Below are 17,191 nucleotides of genomic sequence, written 5' to 3' on the forward strand. Positions count from 1 at the left end.
TTGGAGGAATTCTAATGTGCGGCCCCCATGGCACCTTTCCTACACAATCTTTTGTCATGTCTACTAGCTGATGTGATGCCCGTAGTTGTAAAGGCTGAAGTATTATCTGCTGTGAAATCAGTGTGTGATATGAAACTTGATAATAAAGTTAGTCCTATTCCTGCAACAAACATAAACTGAGTTCATTCTGTACAGTCTGAGCTCAGAAAAGTAAAAGTAGTACCAAATATATTTTAAATTTCAGGACTGAGTGCAGAGACTTTCTGGTCAATATGTGCTCAAGTCTCCTTCTAAAGTTACCTTTGAAGTACAGCATTTCTACAAGCATAAGCTTTGTGATCCATCTGTGATAAATAGCCGCCCAAGAACTAGCAAGGCTATAATCTTGAATATCATCCAGAAATTCTCCTCAGATAAGTGGATACATGCTAAGCACTGTGATAATGTGAGAAAGAATACTTCCAACTTCTTGATAAGGGAATATGTTTGATCTCTGTGCAAACTGCAGGAGGACTGGGAGAAAAATCAGTCACTTTTGGAGAGACTTACTGGATGATGATACCACTTGTCAGCATTTGTACACCTTTCTTCAAAAGGTTCTCACTCTGAGCCATGGTCAGGCCTTTGTAGAGCAAGATTTTTTCCATTAATAAAGGGTGTGTAATAGTCAACTAAGAAACCAAGTCATTGATAGCCATACATCAAGTATATGATGACCTGAAATCAGCTGGTGGTGTCTTCAAGATTAATGTTAATAAGAGAATGATTCTGGACTGTCACAGTGCTGGAGATCGATGCATTGAGGCTTTAAAGCAGAAGCAACATGAAGAAGATGAAGAAGCTGAGAGAACTAGATGGAAGAAGGCCATTGTCCAACAAGTTAAAGGACTGGGGGCCAAAAAGTCACAAATACTGGTCAAAATGAGTCAGATTGATGTAGAGGTTACTTCCCTCACAAAGGAGTTTTGACTGGTTTTCATTGATTGATTTGAATAGTTTGTTTGACAAAATACAGAGTATTACTATTTGGCAGAGGAAAGTCACTAAATGTACCCCAGTGCTGTTCTTATTTTCTAAACATTAATGTTATATCATGCGACATATTTCTTCTATGTTTGTGTGGTCTGATGCATTATGTTGCCCAGAAAATTCAAACATCCTGTATAGTAGGATGAAGGTGTTAACCAAAGTATGAAACCTAATGAAAAAGGTGACTGACAAGACCTCTGTGTATACTTTGATGTTCAGTTTTCCAGGCTTGTCAGGATATAAATACGTGTTTTATACACTCTAGTTTGTGTCCATTTTTTCTGAACCCCCTTGTAACATTTAGTGCCAGAATCTTGGTGGTAACACACAGCCCAGAACAATCCATGATGATTTAGGAATTGCCAGATGTAGATTGCACACAAAGAAAAGTAAATTCATAAAGAAATTATTTACAAAATGTGACACAAGTTGATGCCAAAAACTGTTTCAAGCCATGTATCTTAAAACATGCATTACTTCATCTCCATCAGTTGTGAAGTAGCCTCACAACCATCTTGTGGGTGAACCTATTACTTCATAGCCTTCTCAGGCATGCATTGTTACCCACATCACTGCTTCAGTCTGTCAGCACCTACCTGAACTTTCTGAATTCAGTCAGAGTTCTATGCAAAAGTGTAGGTTTGTGTCCTAAACCAACAGTTCTAATATGTCAGAAGAGCTCATGACAGCTGATAATCCCCTGTGGAAAGAAAGATGTATTCTGAAGAATAGCTTTTGGTGTGTTCTCTGTAGCAATATTTGTCTTCAGCTCATCATATCAAAAATGGCTTCCATGGTTTGAGACAAAACTTAAAAAGAAGATAGTAGTAAATCAGTATTGTTAATCCACAGGTGGATTGTAATTTCCAGCAGTGTATTACAAGGACGTGTACTATAGTTATGAATTGAATTGTTGTTAAAGATTCTTATTTTCTTCCTTAGTGACTTTTCAGATACCATTGTGTGTGATGTTGGTTTGATAAACATTTGTACCTACTGAAACTTAACTGCAAGTACAAATTTTAAAATTCCTATGCCTCCACCTAATAAAACGTGTCATAACCCTTGTATACAAAGGACAAAGAAATATACGGTTATTATTTTTATTTGTGTGTCTTGTTATATTACTTACTTTAGCACTTTTATATAGCTGTTCCATTCGTTTAGTCCTCCAGTCCCAGATGGTAATTGTAGGGGCTGCTTGTAAATATTGGGTCTTCGCTGTGTAAAAGTACACACTGTATCATTTAAGACCGAATATAATGCCTGAATCCTTTGACTGCTCACTTTATACATGCAGTGTGTTTTCTCACTGCTTAAAATTTGTTTGAATTTTAAATGAAAGAACTGGAAGTGTCACATAATTTGCTGAAAATTACTGAATTATCACTTATTGTAACACGTAATGAAAAGGAAACTTCTCTTTAGTTTTCATTTAATCATAAGATTGTCAGCACTTTAGATACAAAAGCAGTACTGACACACTTCAAATTTGTTATTGATTTTAGTTTGATTAACAGTTTTCTGTTCGTATTCTTGCACTGTGATTCAAACAATTTGTATGATGATTTTATGTCATCACAAATGTTTAAAAGATTTGATTCCACATAAAATACAGTTTACCTTAAAAAAGCATTGATGGAAGCTATCACATGGTCTTAATAAACACAACTTAAAATCAAAGTATTCAACATAATAAATATGATTTTGGAGTGATAAATTGTAATTAAATATTGGGCTATGCCATAAAAGTTTTTTTTCTTTTAATTATGATTTCATAATATGTCACGGTAATTGCTATTAGATGAAAAATAATTTTAGCCAAGTAAAATTTTCTGTGTCAGTATTTGTTCTGCATTTGAAGAGAAACGATATTTATGTAGCATTTATACCTGGGTGTTTTACAATGTGATGTTCACCATCTGATTATTTACAAATTGAATGATGTTGTTGTTGTGTTCTTCAGTCCTGAGACTGGTTTGATGCAGCTCTCCATGGTACTCTATCCTGTGCAAGCTGCTTCATCTCCCAGTACCTACTGCAGCCTACATCCTTCTGAATCTGCTTAATGTATTCATCTCTTGGTCTCCCTCTACAAGTTTTACCCTCCACACTGCCCTCCAGTACTAAATTGGTGATCCCTTGATGCCTCAGAACATGTCCTACCAACCGGTCCCTTCTTCTGGTCAAGTTGTGCCACAGACACCTCATTAGTTATGTGATCTACCCCTCTAATCTTCAGCATTCTTCTGTAGCACCACATTTCGTGAGCTTCTATTTTCTTCTTGCCTAAACTATTTATTGTCCATGTTTCACTTCCATACATGGCTACACTCAATACAAACACTTTCAGAAATGACTTCCTGACACTTAAATCAATACTCGATGTTAACAAATTTCTCTTATTCAGAAACGCTTTCCTTGCCGTTGCCAGTCTACATTTTATATCTTATCTACTTCGACCATCGTCAGTTATTGTGCTCCCCAAATAGCAAAACTCATTCCCTAATCTAATTCCCTCAGCATCACTCGACTTAATTTGACTACATTCCATTATCCTCGGTTTGCTTTTATTGATGTTCATCTTATACCCTCCTTTCAAGACACTGTCCATTCCATTCAACTGCTCTTCCAAGTCCTTTGATGTCTCATCGGTGAATCTCAAAGTTTTTATTTCTTCTCCATGGATTTTAATGCCTACTACAAATTTTTCTTTTGTTTCCTTTACTGCTTGCTCAATATACAGATTGAATAGCATCGGGGATAGGCTACAACCCTGTCTCACTACCTTCCCAACCACTGCTTCCCTTTCATGTCCCTCGACACTTATAACTGCCATCTGGTTTCTGTAAAAATTGTAAATAGCCTTTCGCTCCCTGTATTTTACCCCTGCCACCTTCAGAATTTGGAACAGAGTATTCCAGTCAACATTGTCAAAAGCTTTCTCTAAGTCTACAAATGCTAGAAATGTAGGTTTGCCTTTCCTTAATCTTTCTTCTAAAATAAGTCGTAAGGTCAGTATTGCCTCACGTGTTCCGATATTTCTACAGAATCCAAACTGATCTTCCCCGAGGTCGGCTTCTACTAGTTTTTCCATTTGTCTGTAAAGAATTCGCGTTAGTATTTTGCAGCTGTGGCTTATTAAACTGATGGTTCGGTAATTTTCACATCTGTCAACACCTGCTTTCTTTGGGATTGGAATTATTATATTCTTCTTGAAGTCTGAGGGAATTTTGCCTGTCTCATACATCTTGCTCACCAGATGGTAGAGTTCTGTCAGTACTGGCTCTCCCAAGGCTGTCAGTAGTTCTAATGGAATGTTGTCTACTCCCGGGGCCTTGTTTCGACTTAGGTCTTCCAGTGCTCTGTCAAAGTCTTCACTCAGTGTCATATCTCCCATTTCATCTTCAACTACATCCTCTTCCATTTCCATAATATTGTCCTCAAGAACATCGTCCCTGTACAGATCCTCTATATACTCCTTCCACCTTTCTGCTTTCCCTTCTTTGCTTAGAACTGGGTTTCCATCTGAGCTCTTGATATTCATACAAGTGGTTCTCTTTTCTCCAAAGGTCTCTTTAATTTTCCTGTAGGCAGTATCTATCTTACCCCTAGTGATATGTGCCTCTACATCCTTACATCTGTCCTCTAGCGATCTGTGCTTAGCCATTTTGCACTTCCTGTTGATCTCATTTTTGAGACGTTTGTATTCCTTTTTGCCTGCTTGATTTACTGCATTTTTGCATTTTCTGCTTCCATCAATTAAATTCAGTATCTCTTCTGTTACCCAAGGCTTTCTACTAGCCCTTGTGTTTTTACCTACTTGATCCTCTGCTGCCTTCACTATTTCATCCCTCAAAGCTACCCATTCTTCTTCAACTGTATTTCTTTCCCCCATTCCTGTCAATTGTTCCCTTATGCTCTCCCTGAAACTCTGTACAACCTCTGGTTCTTTCAGTTTATCCAGGTCCCATCTCCTTAAATTCCCATCTTTTTGCAGTTTCTTCAGTTTTAATCTACAGTTCATAACCAATAGATTGTGGTCAGAGTCCACATCTGCCCCTGGAAATGTCATACAATTTAAAATCTGGTTCCTAAATCTCTGTCTTACTATTAAATAATCTATCTGAAACCTTCTAGTATCTCCAGAGTTCTTCCATGTATACAACCTTCTTTCATGATTGTTGAACCAAGTGTTAGATTAAGTTATGCTCTGTGCAAAATTCTATGAGGTGCCTTCCTCTTTCATTTCTTAGCCCCAATCCATATTCTCCTACTATGTTTTCTTCTCTTCCTTTTCCTACTGTTGAATTCCAGTCACCCATTACTATTAAATTTTCATCTCCCTTCACTACCTGAATAATTTCTTTTATCTCATCATACATTTCATCAATTTCTTCATCATCTGCAGAGCTAGTAGGCATATAAACTTGTACTACTGTAGTAGGTGTGGGCTTTGTGTCTATCTTGGCCACAATAATGTGTTCACTATGCTGTTTGTAGTAGTTTACCCACACTCCTATTTTTTTATTCCTTATTAAACCTACTCCTGCATTACCCCTATTTGATTTTCTATTTATAACCATGTATTCACCTGACCAAAAGTCTTGTTCCTCCTGCCACCAAACTTCACTAATTCCCACTATATCTAACTTTAACCTATCCATTTCCCTTTTTAAATTTTCTAACCTACCTGCCCGATTAAGGGATCTGACATTCAATGCTCCGATTCGTAGAATGCCAGTTTTCTTTCTCCTGATAACGACATCCTCTTGAGTAGTCCCCACCCGGAGATCTGAATGGGGGACTATTTTACCTCTGGAATATTTTACCCAAGAGGATGCCATTATCATTTAATCATACAGCAAAGCTGCATGCCCTCAGGAAAAATTATGGCTGTAGTTTCCCCTTGCTTTCAGCCATTTGCAGTACCAGCACAGCAAGGCCGTTTTGGTTAGTGTTACAAGGCCAGATCAGTCAATCATCCAGACTGTTGCCCCTGCAACGATTGAAAAGGCTGCTGCCCCTCTTCAGGAACGACACGTTTGTCTGGCCTCTCAACAGATACCCCTCCGTTGTGGTTGTACCTACAGTACGGCTATCTGTATCATTGAGGCACACAGGCCTCCCCATCAACGGCAAGGTCAATGGTTCATGGACCTTGCAATGCAACTAAAAGAGTAAGCTAATGGTAAAAACAGAAAAGTTTGTGAATAAAATGTTTTTGTCCCAGTTTTTTCTGATTTAGTGTCAGCAATTATGGGATTGCTTTTAATTCAAAGTTGGAGTTAACTCATTAATAAAAACAGAAATTCTTCATCTTAAAATGGGTTTCATTTTCACAGCTGTATACTTATCCTTCAGATCATAAATCCTGTAAAGGAGACAACTTGCTGTTCATTCAAAACTACAGGGTTAATAACACGTTTAGAAATACAGAGGTTCTTACATTTTTTGTCAACTTATGTCTTTACTTCTTCAGTCTGGAACCACGCGACTGCTACGGTCGCAGGTTCGAATCCTGCCTCGGGCATGGATGTGTGTGCTGTCCTTAGGTTAGTTAGGTTTAAGTAGTTCTAAGTTCTAGGGGACTGATGACCAGAGATGTTAAGTCCCATAGTGCTCACAGCCATGTCTTTACTTACCCCTGAGCTCTGAAAATTTGTTAGGGAAAATGCTAAACCTTGTCTGGAAATTTCACTTGAGGAAACTTATGGCAACCTTGTGATGGTACAGTTGAGCATACATCTGCGAGACATCCCGCACGTCTGCTCAAGTCACACTGATCCATTACCTTTGCTTTATAGAGACAACAAGAGCCGCAGGCACATTTTACCGGTAGGTGGTGTCGTGCTATGAAATAAATGTTGACCTTGAACCCACAGGCCGAAGTGCTAATCATTTCTGCAGAAACACACAACAGAAAACAGTATTTATACTAGCTTTTGAGATCTTGCTCTTTCTCTAGTAGAAGCACAAATTCACACACACAACCATACATACACCCAAACGTACACTCCCACAGTGGCTGCAGGTGTGTGGATATGTGTACTTCTATTAGAGAAAGAGCAAGAGTTTGACAGTTAGCTGTTTTCTGTTGCTCGATTCTATGCACCATACATCACTGAACTATAGGTGAGGGGTTGCCTTTCCTTAATTTTATGTATTATTCCAGCTGGGTATTTCCAGTGTTGTTCTAAAATCAAAAAGATTTGTAGCATAGCTGAGAGGAATATAAAAGACCCACTGTGGTTCAGTAGCCAAGTCAGAAAGATTTTGCAAAATTGAAAAAATCCTCAGCACGTATGTAAGTGAATTAAAAGTGTAGTTTGAAAATAAAATCATAACAAAGCCAAAATCGATGTAAGGAGCACAATTCGAGAAGTGTTAAGAGAATTCAAAACTAATATTTTACCAGCCAATCTTATGAAAAATTCTAAGAAATTATGGTATGTAATGTTAGTAAGTTGATTGAAATCATCAGTTCCGTTGTTCAGTGGCCACACAGGCACCAAAATGGAAGAAAGCATGGAGAAGACTGAAATAGTTTTCTTCCCAAATCGTTTCTCTGTGGAAAATAATAATGTGGCACCTCCTTTCGAGCATTACACAAGTACTAAAATGTCAATATTCGTGCACTAGATAATCAACTAGGCTGCTCAGCAGTGGAAAGGCATCATGGCTGAATGAGGTACCTCTGACGTTGTATTTTGAGTCATAAATACAATAATAAAAGTCTGTAATTATTGCAGTGACATGTTTTACAGGTGGATTCTTCAGGAAAGATCAGGCTGTACTGAATACCAGGCTCATGGCAATAGGAGTGGATGGTGAAAGGTAAAAGATGTTCAAAGGGAACAGTAATATTTCCAGGCCAAATGCAGAGTAAGAGAGAGTCAGGCAGACACGGCCACTCTTTTCATCAGCAGAATTAAACAAAAAGAGTCAGATGGACACAAAACACAAGAAAGAGGCAATGGCATGGGCAGGTGATCTAAGGCTGTCTGCTCTGCATCAGCTGCTGATTGCAGGGTAGTGGAATTCACAAGTGACTCTGCCCAGCCAGACACGAAGCCCCCCTGGCTTTTCTCCCAGGCCTCTCAGTTTGTTATCGCAATAATACTGGTCTGTACGGGCTCCGTACTAACGTCGAGTTTCGGGCCACCAATCTGCCACTCGTGTATTGGCTCAGGTTCCTGTCTGTAACCACTAGGTACTGATGGTCAGAGTAGGTGCATTTGTACAAGGTGCCTCCCCGGTCGTGCACATGAGTTATTTTTATTATTTAAATTTTACACAGAGGCCACTTTTTTCATCTGTTGCGTCTCAGCTGATGTGATAACAGTCAGCCGGTTCACACCAGAATACAACAAGCCATCGTCAGCAAAGCCACCTAACCCATGAAATCGTGTCGCAGGATTACCTGGCTTCTGGAACTGAGGGTTGTCAGAGCCGTGACCAGAAAACATTGCTCTCTTCTGTTCCTATTAATTTTCCCTTTTCCTTTTAGATGGGTCTGGGGCTGCTGGAGTTATCTTACCGCAGTCCCTGGCATGCCTTGCCATGTAATCCCTGTAGAAAATAAACTGATATCATTTCTTTTTCTAAACCAGAGTACTGTATATTAATTATAAACATGCACTGCATTCCAATCCTGTACACCTTAATTAATTTATCCATTTGTATCTTCCCTTAGTGTACAAATATGAACATGCTGGAGAATTCTGGTAACAAGATTTTGTGAATCACATTAAATTTCTTTATCATTCTCCTACTTGATACTGAATGTCTTTTGGTCTGTGCAAAAAGCCACATGTGAAAATGCAATTTTTCAGCCAGTCATATCTTTCTTTCTATTAATCACAGAGAAAAGGTGTGTTTTGGATAGCCTAGTGACCATTTGTATACTTGTCAGAAGAACGGGTATACTGTAGCTGTCCCACAGAATAGAGTAAAAAATTAAACATTGCACACTTCCCCCCAGACAAAATTGAGAAAATGAGCTGGTTCTTTTGCATTGGGTGAGGTGTATGTTGGACTTAAGGTGGCTTACAAAAGCACCATTTGTTCACTGACAGTTCCTACCAAAACCCCAAAATAACCTTGATATTTTGGTACCAAAAGTACCAGTTGTGGGACTGGACACTTCTATAATTTCTGTTCTTGGCAAATTCTCAAAATTTGTATCATTTGTTCTTAAGATGACGTCAACACTTGCTCACAGTGTATCTAGTGTAATCAGATTGATCTGTCAGTGGATGCTGTCCTTCAGATCAGGAAGAGTTGAGTTACACCCACAATCAACATGATCTTTCTGGTATCCCCACAACCAAACGTCACGCGGATATAGGTTGGAGAATTTGGATGTTGGGCCAAACATCATGAAATTTCCTGTAGATGATGTGCTCATTAGCAAAGGTTTCCCAAAGCAAATCTTTCACCTGGCAAGCAACATGTGGTGTTGCCTGCTCTTGCGTGAAAATAGTGTTGTGGATGCAGTTACATTCTTGCAAAGTTGGAATCATATATTGCACAAGGAGGTCCTTATAATATGCAGATATAACTTACACCTAACAGACTCTCAGGTGTCATCTCCTCGAAGAAAAATGGACTCAAAATGAAGGAGCTTGTGAAACCACACCACATGTTCATATAAGCTGAGTGCAGTGGATGTGCCTGTACAACATGTGGCAGAGTAGAACCCCATAGGTGACTGTTCTGTGCATTCACAGCACAGTGCAGAGCAAAATATGCCTTGTCCATCCAAAGAATATTCTCTGACCACATGTCATCCATTTCCGTGTGTGCCAAAAAACGAAGGGCAAAGTCACAACATTGGAGCTTATGTTGATGTGTCTTTCGGTACACATTCTGAATCTCGTAGGGATACCAGTGTAAAATTTGACGCAAAATCTTTTGAACTTTCAACCAGGTGAAAACAATTCCCATGACATAGCTGGAGCACTGGCTGCATGGTCAGCTATAGCTACTGTAATTTCATCAACAACTGCCATGTGAATGGACTGCCTCCCTCTTCCTGCTGCACCACCTAATTCATCTGTTTCTTCAAATTTTTTGGTATTGTTTTTAGCACTTTTATTGACATGGGGCCCCTTTGTAGCTTTTTCTGTCAACAATATCCCCAAAATGCAGCACTGCTGTTGTTGCCATTTTGATAAAGCAAATTTACCAGGGTGCACAGTCTTTCTTCTCAACAGCTATTATGTTCCATCAGAAAATTTCAACCTCCTTAACCCTTACACCAACAGTCACTTCACAAAAGAAATCAACACACATTGCAAAGTTGCAAATTGCACAGTGTCATCACAACAGGAAACATTCACATTCGTACAGCTTTTTACCTGGTGTCAGAAAGTGGAACGTTTTTTTCCCACCATACTCCGTGAGTGCACCAATCGGTGAACACTCCTTCAATGTCCGGCAGTGTATGCAGGTCACACTGCTGCACTTGGAATACCATCAGTTTAATTATAACCACCCAGTATGTTAGAAGTGAAGGAAGCTACATCATTCTCATACAGAATGGGTGAAATCCAACATGGCATCCAATGAACAATGACACATGGTAAATCATGAAAATCGAATGTCAGCAAGCATGCATAAAGTTCCATAATATGATTTTGGTTGTCTTCTACAATACCCCCCCCCCCCCCTGCCCCTCCCAGCATTGGATTCTACAAGATTTACTTTTGTTGACATTTATACTTTCATCAACATTTTAGAGTGCTCACGGACTATGAAACAGGCACATGGACTATGAAGCATGTGTGCAGGGATACACACATCTAGATGCTTTTCCTGACTGTAAACTTGCTTTTACTGACATATTGTTAGTGATGGCTGATCTCAGTTCTATTTTAAATCTGTTCTTGCCAGTATTATAGATGTTGACAATATTGCCAATGAAAGATAGTTTTGAGCTACAGCTGAAGTTTGGAACACTTCTCAGATTAACCTGAGTAATTAAAGATAATAAGAGAAACATCTATGAAAGTGCCACTGCTAAATGTTCATTTTATCATTGTTGCCTGGTCACTCATAAATAAAAATGAAATGCAGCATCTTTCAATTTTTCCCTGAATGCGGTTCCCCCAATAGCATACAACTTGTACATGAATCAGTAGAGGAAAAGACACGGACAGTGACAACAGATAACCAAATATTATTGTTTCAGGGGCTCTTCCTTGAAGGTGCAAGATGGGATAGGGAAATTTGTGTGCTCAATGAATCATATCCAAAATTGCTGTTTGATGTAGTTCCAATAATCTGGTTGAAGCCAGGAGTTAAGGTAACACAATTAAATAATATTTTATAACATTTCTAAGAATTTTTCTTTGCTTTGAAATTAGTGAATCACATTATACTTGAAACATGTCACATCCACATTAATGAAATTGTTTGGTTGTAACTATTAGAGCAGTACCTTGTGATACTTGGATAGCAACAACTTAGTGAAAGAGCAGTTCATAAATATCACACAAAATAATGGTACTATTTACATTCCCATACATTTCCATGATAAAAGTGGATTAAGTTACTACATGAATCAAGACATAAGCATCCTGTGCAGAACATTTTATTTCTGAAAGGAATTAGCAGCTTTTTTCCATCTTTTGCTTTGTGATTCCTTTTGGTGAGATGTTTATCAGGATCTAGACTGCTCTCATGACACAGTTGTGGTAGATATTTCTCTTTTGGCCTTGTGTGAGTCACCCTCCCCTACCCCAAACTCCCTCTCCCTTTTTTCTGGCCACGAAGAAGGATGAAAAAAAGTTTAAACTACCTTTTATAGAATTAATATTCACTCAGTTGCAGAGTGTGCACTGATTTGAAATTTCCTGGCAAATTAAAACTAAGTGCCAGACCAGGACTTGAACCAACTGTGATTTCCATAGGAAAGTGGTCTGTCAGCTGATCCATTCAAGCACAACTTGTGGCCCACACATATAGCTTCACTTTCACTTGTACCTTTTCTCCTATCTTCCAAACTTCACAGAACTGCTATGCTCCATGGTTTAAATCTGTCAGGAAATTTCAAAATATAGTTTGTTTACCTAATTCTACTGGCATGGCAGTGGATGAAGCAGACAAATAGAAACCATAAAGCTAGGGCTCCTGCTTCTTCCTTTACCTGGTTTCCTACATCTCTCTCTCTCTCTCTCTCTCTCTCTCTCTGTCTCTCTCTCTCTCTCTCTCTCTCTCTCTCTCTCTCTCTTTATCTCTCTCTTTTAAAAAAGAAAAAGAAAAAACTGTGAAATGTATTAGAGCAAGTACAGAGTTCGTATTAAATAAGACTTTATATGATATCTACTACAGTAACTTCATTATGGTTTTGAATACTGGGTGCCTGTTTGAAGGAATTATTATAAATATTTATCTTATGCAAGTCTCAGAAAGTATGAAGCAGTCAGTAAATATAATTATTTGAAGAAAATTCATCAACATTTTGAAATGGTGTTAAATTTGATTATTTTAATGTTAAAAATATACTGTAGAAGTAATAGTCACTTACAAATTAAACTTTAGTTTGCAGCTGTGAAATTGTTAGCATGCAGGTGGTTGCAGTTATTAAGTGTCAGTGGTGGTACTAATACACATTGTTATCAAGGACAACAGAACTAAGTGTTGTAGTAATAGTAATATCTCATATTTTTTAAATAGGAGTTATAAACTTTCCATTGGCTATGAAATGTAACAGTTAGCAGGTTCTCCCCCACTTTAAATTAAAAGTATATGTTGAGTCTTGTTATCCTAATTCCAAACTGAGAAGTATAATCATAAGTAATGTGAAATATTGTATCTGTTAAATATTATACATGTATATTTCATGAATTTACTATTTATATGGACCCTGAGAGGTCAGTGACTTACCCCAGCTTTTAGAGAGATTTCAAAGTGGCCACCCTTCCAATGAGTTTAATAAAAATAAGAGGAGATTCTCTTTTGACAGAGATCTTTGGAGGTGGCAGCAAGAGACTTTGTGCTTTGTTTTGTGTGAAGTGATAATGGTTCTTCTTGGTCCATTGCAACAACCTGAAGATATGAATAAAATGGTTTGGAAACTATAAAAACAATATGTGTAGCACAAATTAATGGCATATAATTGACTGCCGACCCCCCATGAACCATGGATCTTGCCGTTGGTGGGGAGGCTTGCGTGCCTCAGCGATACAGATGGCCGTACTGTAGGTGCAACCACAATGGAGGGGTATCTGTTGAGAGGCCAGACAAACATGTGGTTCCTGAAGAGGGGCAGCAGCCTTTTCAGTAGTTGCAGGGGCAACAGTCTGGATGATTGACTGATCTGGCCTTGTAACATTAACCAAAACGGCCTTGCTGTGCTGGTACTGCGAACGGCTGAAAGCAAGGGGAAACTACAGCCGTTTTTTTTCCCGAGGACATGCAGCTTTACTGTATGATTAAATGATGATGGCGTCCTCTTGAGTAAAATATTCCAGAGGTAAAATAGTCCCCCATTCGGATCTCCGGGCGGGGACTACTCAGGAGGACATCGTTATCAGGAGAAAGAAAACTGGCGTTCTACGGATCGGAGCGTGGAATGTCAGATCCCTTAATCGGGCAGGTAGGTTAGAAAATTTAAAAAGGGAAATGGATAGGTTAAAGTTAGACATAGTGGGAATTAGTGAAGTTCGGTGGCAGGAGGAACAAGACTTTTGGTCTGGTGATTACAGGGTTATAAATACAAAATCAAATAGGGGTAATGCAGGAGTCGGTTTAATAATGAATAAAAAAATAGGAGTGCAGGTTAGCTACTGCAAACAGCATATTGTGGCCACGATAGACACAAAGCCCATGCCTACTACAGTAGTACAAGTTTACATGCCAACTAGCTCTGCAGATGATGAAGAAATAGATGAAATGTATGACGAGATAAAAGAAATTATTCAGGTAGTGAAGGGAGACGAAAATTTAATAGTCATGGGTGACTGGAATTCGTCAGTAGGGAAAGGGAGAGAAGGAAACATAGTAGGTGAATATGGATTGGGGGGAAGAAATGAAAGAGGAAGCCGCCTTGTAGAATTTTGCACAGAGCATAACTTAATCATAACTAACACTTGGTTCAAGAATCATAAAAGGAGGTTGTATACCTGGAAGAATCCTGGAGATACTAAAAGGTATCAGATAGATTATATAATGGTAAGACAGAGATTTAGGAACCAGGTTTTAAATTGTAAGACATTTCCAGGGGCAGATGTGGATTCTGACCACAATCTATTGGTTATGAACTGCAGATTGAAACTGAAGAAACTGCAAAAAGGTGGGAATTTAAGGAGATGGGACCTGGATAAACTGAAAGAACCAGAGGTTGTACAGAGTTTCAGGGAGAGCATAAGGGAACAATTGACAGGAATTGGGGAAAGAAATACAGTAGAAGAAGAATGGGTAGCTTTGGGGGATGAAGTAGTGAAGGCAGCAGAGGATCAAGTAGGTAAAAAGACGAGGGCTAATAGAAATCCTTGGGTAACAGAAGAAATATTGAATTTAATTGATGAAAGGAGAAAATATAAAAATGCAGTAAATGAAACAGGCAAAAAGGAATACAAATGTCTCAAAAATGAGATCGACAGGAAGTGCAAAATAGCTAAGCAGGGATGGCTAGAGGACAAATGTAAGGATGTAGGGGCTTGTCTCACTAGGGGTAAGATAGATACTGCCTACAGGAAAATTAAAGAGACCTCTGGAGAGAAGAGAACCACTTGTATGAATATCAAGAGCTCAGATGGCAACCCAGTTCTAAGCAAAGAAGGGAAGGCAGAATAGTGGAAGGAGTATATAGAGGGTTTATACAAGGGCAATGTACTTGAGGACAATATTATGGAAATGGAAGAGGATGTAGATGAAGACGAAATGGGAGATAAGATACTGCGTGAAGAGTTTGACAGAGCACTGAAAGACCTGAGTCGAAACAAGAACCCGGGAGTAGACAACATTCCATTAGAACTACTGATGGCCTTGGGAGAGCCAGTCATGACAAAACTCTACCATCTGGTGAGCAAGATGTATGAGAACGGCGAAATACCCTCAGACTTCAAGAAGAATGTAATAATTCCAATCCCAAAGAAAGCAGGTGTTGACAGATGTGAAAATTACCGAACTATCAGTTTAATAAGTCACAGCTGCAAAATACTAACGCGAATTCTTTACAGACAAATGGAAAAACTGGTAGAAGCCGACCTCGGGGAAGATCAGTTTGGATTCCGTGGAAATGTTGGAACACGTGAGGCAATACTAACCTTACGACTTATCTTAGAAGAAAGATTAAGAAAAGGCAATCCTACATTTCTAGCATTTGTAGACTTAGAGAAAGCTTTTGACAATGTTGACTGGAATACTCTCTTTCAGATTCTGAAGGTGGCAGGGGTAAAATACAGGGAGTGAAAGGCTATTTACAATTTGTACAGGAACCAAATGGCAGTTATAAGAGTCGAGGGGCATGAAAGGGAAGCAGTGGTTGGGAAAGGAGTGAGACAGGGTTGTAGCCTCTCCCCGATGTTATTCAATCTGTATATTGAGCAAGCAGTAAAGGAAACAAAAGAAAAATTTGGAGTAGGTATTAAAATTCATGGAGAAGAAGTAAAAACTTTGAAGTTCGCCGATGACATTATAATTCTGTCAGAGACAGCAAAGGACTTGGAAGAGCTGTTGAACGGAATGGACAGTGCCTTGAAAGGAGGATATAAGATGAACATCAACAAAAGCAAAACGAGGATAATGGAATGTAGTCAAATTAAATCGGGTGATGCTGAGGGAATTAGATTAGGAAATGAGACACTTAAAGTAGTAAAGGAGTTTTGCTATTTAGGGAGTAAAATAACTGATGATGGTCGAAGTAGAGAGGATATAAAATGTAGACTGGCAATGGCAAGGAAATCGTTTCTGAAGAAGAAAAATTTGTTAACATCCAGTATAGATTTAAGTGTGAGGAAGTTACTACTAAGATCATCAATTTTATTTTTTAAAGATCTAATATTTAATAATGAGCCATCCTAACAAAAGGGTATGTCTGGATTCTTCTGTAGCAGCCCATCAGCGTGCTCACTTGGCTTGTGCATTTCTTTGTCACTTTGATATTGTGTACTTACATCCATAGTTACATTCTTGATGGCACTGGATCTGGATGGGGTCTACATCTAAATGTTTCCTGGGAAAAGGTTACGTACATCACTAAATTCATGAAGCATTCAGTTTAACCAAAGCACTGCCTATCCAATTCCTGTGTTACCAAAATCATCACTAATGTCTTTTAGGGTAAATGTTCCTGAAAGGCATGTTTGCTAAATGACTTCTGTCACAGTAGCAGTAGAACAAAATACTGTAGCATAGACAACAAGAAAGATAAGAGTCAAAATGAATTTGAACTTTCTTAATCAAAACATAACAATCATAAAAAATAGAAAGGTAAGCTTGTTCATATCTTTAAAAAATTGGAAACCTAAAGGTATTATAGATAGTATTACCAGATGCTCTCAGTTCTTTGGCTGTTTGTCTCTTTTACAGTATGTAACAATCTGTCTTTTCCTACTTTGTTAAATCATTAATACGTGCTTAGCATTTAGTATATAATGTAAATATATGTGTGTTTCAGGCCAATTTTATTCCTAAACCAACATATACCTGCCCAATATACAAGACTAGTGCAAGACGAGGTGTATTATCGACAACTGGTCACTCTACAAACTTCGTTATGTTCATGGAATTCCCCAGTGACAAGCCACCACAGCACTGGATTAATCGTGGAGTTGCTTGTCTCTGTCAGCTGGATGACTGATTCTTATGTATCAGTTTTACTATCATATTTTTTACACAGTATGTAATTTTCAGCTGAAATATATATGATTGTAGGAGTGTAAAACATTTTTAATTCAGCAGTATCTGCATCTAATGACATAAGATTTGAAATTACCTGTTGCACAAATACTGGATATTTTCTGTGAGATTTATGACTAATATTTTCCTTTATAATTCAAAAATCCAGCATCAGTAAGCATAACAGCTGCCCAGAACATACAAAGGTTGTAGATTTTTGTGAAAAAGAGTTCACTGAACTTCCCATTTAGCAGTGGCTTATTGTGTAATAAATAATGCAAAGTTCTTTTGAAAAAGCGGCAGGTCATGTTTT

The 17,191-nt window shown here is 38.4% G+C and overlaps 1 protein-coding gene across 1 annotated transcript in view; it reads left to right on the forward strand.

The window, feature by feature from the left end:
• The window catches only part of LOC126235648 (dynein axonemal heavy chain 3), a 1,245,905-nt gene extending 1,228,964 nt beyond the window's left edge, over positions 1 to 16,941 (forward strand). Inside the window, exons 66-67 of the mRNA XM_049944362.1 lie at positions 11,225 to 11,338; positions 16,658 to 16,941. Coding sequence (XP_049800319.1) covers positions 11,225 to 11,338; positions 16,658 to 16,840 — 297 coding nt within the window. The 3' untranslated portion in view covers positions 16,841 to 16,941. The remainder of the gene's footprint in view (positions 1 to 11,224; positions 11,339 to 16,657) is intronic.
• Positions 16,942 to 17,191: the final 250 nt, after the last annotated feature.

Source organism: Schistocerca nitens, chromosome 2 (genome assembly GCF_023898315.1).
Source record: "Schistocerca nitens isolate TAMUIC-IGC-003100 chromosome 2, iqSchNite1.1, whole genome shotgun sequence".
NCBI lineage: Eukaryota > Metazoa > Arthropoda > Insecta > Orthoptera > Acrididae > Schistocerca > Schistocerca nitens.